The sequence below is a fragment of the Octopus bimaculoides genome, chromosome 13 (genome assembly GCF_001194135.2).
Source record: "Octopus bimaculoides isolate UCB-OBI-ISO-001 chromosome 13, ASM119413v2, whole genome shotgun sequence".
Classification (NCBI taxonomy): Eukaryota; Metazoa; Mollusca; class Cephalopoda; order Octopoda; family Octopodidae; genus Octopus; species Octopus bimaculoides.
Genome location: NC_068993.1, coordinates 61,451,499 through 61,453,903, shown reverse-complemented (window position 1 = coordinate 61,453,903; position 2,405 = coordinate 61,451,499). Strand labels below are relative to the sequence as shown.

General features: G+C 38.6%; 1 protein-coding gene across 1 annotated transcript in view; it reads right to left on the bottom strand.

Moving 5' to 3' along the window:
• The window catches only part of LOC106884297 (rho guanine nucleotide exchange factor 17), a 146,399-nt gene that overhangs the window by 37,619 nt on the left and 106,375 nt on the right, over positions 1-2,405 (bottom strand). Inside the window, exon 4 of the mRNA XM_014935601.2 lies at positions 2,082-2,258. Coding sequence (XP_014791087.1) covers positions 2,082-2,258 — 177 coding nt within the window. The remainder of the gene's footprint in view (positions 1-2,081; positions 2,259-2,405) is intronic.

Below are 2,405 nucleotides of genomic sequence, written 5' to 3'. Positions count from 1 at the left end.
ATATATATATATGTTTGTGTGTCTGTGTTTGTCCCCACCTCTATTGCTTGACTACTGATTTTGGTGTGTTTACGTCCCCGTAACTTAGCAGTTCGGCAAATGAGACCGATAGAATAAGTACTAGGCTTACAAAGAATAAGTCCTGGAGTCACTTTGTTCGACTAAAGGTAGTGCTCCAGGATGGCCGCAGTCAAATGACTGAAACAAGTAAAAGAATAAAAGAATCCATTTAGCATCCATTTTCCATGCCAACGTGGGTCGATCGGTTTGACAGGGTCTGGTGAGCCACAGCGATGCATCGTACTCTACGTCTGCTGTGGAAGGGTTTCAGCAGCTGGATACCCTTCCCAACACCAAAAACTTCACAATATGTACTGGGTGCTTTTGTCTTTTCATGGCACCAACACTAGTGGGGTTGCCATGTAACTTGCATGACTGAAAAGAACAAGTAAAGGGAAAAGCCTATAATCCAATAATAATTATCTATTGTGTGTGTGTGTGTGGGGGGGGGGTATTTTGACATCATAATTTTAAACAAGTATCCCCGCCATACAAGTGATGTTCATTCCAGCCTTCTGTAAAGAAACATGTCTGGCCAAGGGAAAATATTAATGTGCTTGGAAACAGGTGAGGGTTGGTGACAGGAAGGGCATCTGACTAGAGAAAATCTACCTTGACAAATTCCATCTGACTCGTGTGAAAGCGAACATTAAACAGCGATGATGATATACTGATTTGTTGGATAATGATGAAACAATTGTAAATAATGTATTAAAATGATTTACTAACTCCATTCTTCAATATTTATCATATATATATATATATATATATGTATATATATCCATTCATCTGAAACTAAGGCTTCACTTTGTTGTTACTCTGATTCTCAAAAAAAAGCAAGCATGCACTGTGTGTGTACTCACGTGCACACATTCATGTATACCTACAGAAACACAAACATGTTAAGTGGAAATGAATGCACAAATCATCAAGGATTTATACACACATATAAACAGGACAAAATATTATATGTAGAAACACACACACACACACACGTGCGCGCAAGCGATATTGGTTTCACATTTGGCACAAGGCCACCAATTTTAAAAGGGGCTAAATTGATAGCATTGATCCCAGTGTTCAACTGGTATTTATTCTATCAACCCCAAAAGGATTCTGGTAGAATTTGAACTGATAACAGACGAAATGCCGCTAAGCATTTTGTCCAGTATGCTAATAGATCTGCTGGCTCACCCCCTTACATGAGGGCAATGTTGACTGATGAAAGTATATACAGGGCAGCCCAAAAGTAGGGTTAAAGTTATCATGTAGGCACTTCAAATTTCTTTTAAAACATTTTATTACATTTAAATTTCTATCTTACAGCCATATTGTTTATGCACCTCTTAAACAGATAATGTTTAATCTCTCAGATGTTCAAAATGTCCTCCTTCAAAATGTCCTCCTTCAACATTGCAACATTCTTCAAACCTCTTCAGAACACTCTAAATGACAGTCCGGCACAAATTCCAATCTCCATCAATTTCAGTGAATGCGTCAGAAATGTAATCTTTTAATTCATTTACTGTTTAGGGATTCTTCTCATAAACCTTGTTCTTTACAACACCCCCAACAAAAGAAATCCAATGGTGAACGTCCACATTCACCTGACCTAACACCATTGGTGTTAGGTCATGCTGCCCCGTCTTCCAAGCCAACGCTGTGGAAAGACTTGGTTAAGGTAGTCTCTTACTGCCAACATATAATGTGGAGTTGCTCCATCTTGCTGAACAACAGTTTAATCTAAACTCTTAATATATGAAAGTGAAAGAGAGAATTGAATAACTGTAAACCTACTTTTGGGCCACCCTGTGTTATACATTCACATGTATATATAACATAGGTCAGCATATACACACAAGAATAAACACTGGTGTATATGTTTCTCTCTCTCTCTCTCTCTCTCTCTCTCTCTCTCACTCGTTCATACACACACACACACACACACATCCCAATAAACTAAAGAATTAATTGTAAAAGCTGAGAAAGCTTTCATCAACTGAATGATGAGAACTACTTACAAAGCAGATGATTATATCACCGAGTGTGCTTGACTTGGAGTCCCAGTTCTCCCAAACATTATTGAGAAAGTCTAAATAGATGGTGTGGTGTGTAAGAATCTCTGGAACCATGTGAAATATAGTGGCAACTGTATTCTCATCCAAGTTCTTCTGGGTTTTCAGTGGAATCATGTATTTCTGCAAGAGAAAAGTAACACAGAGAGTGAAAGAGTAAGCAAGTACGAATATCAGAGAGAGAGAGAGAGAGAGAGAGAGAGAGAGAGAGAGAGAGAGAGAGAGAGAGAGAGAGAGAGAGAGAGAGAGAGAGAGAGAGAGAGAGAGAGA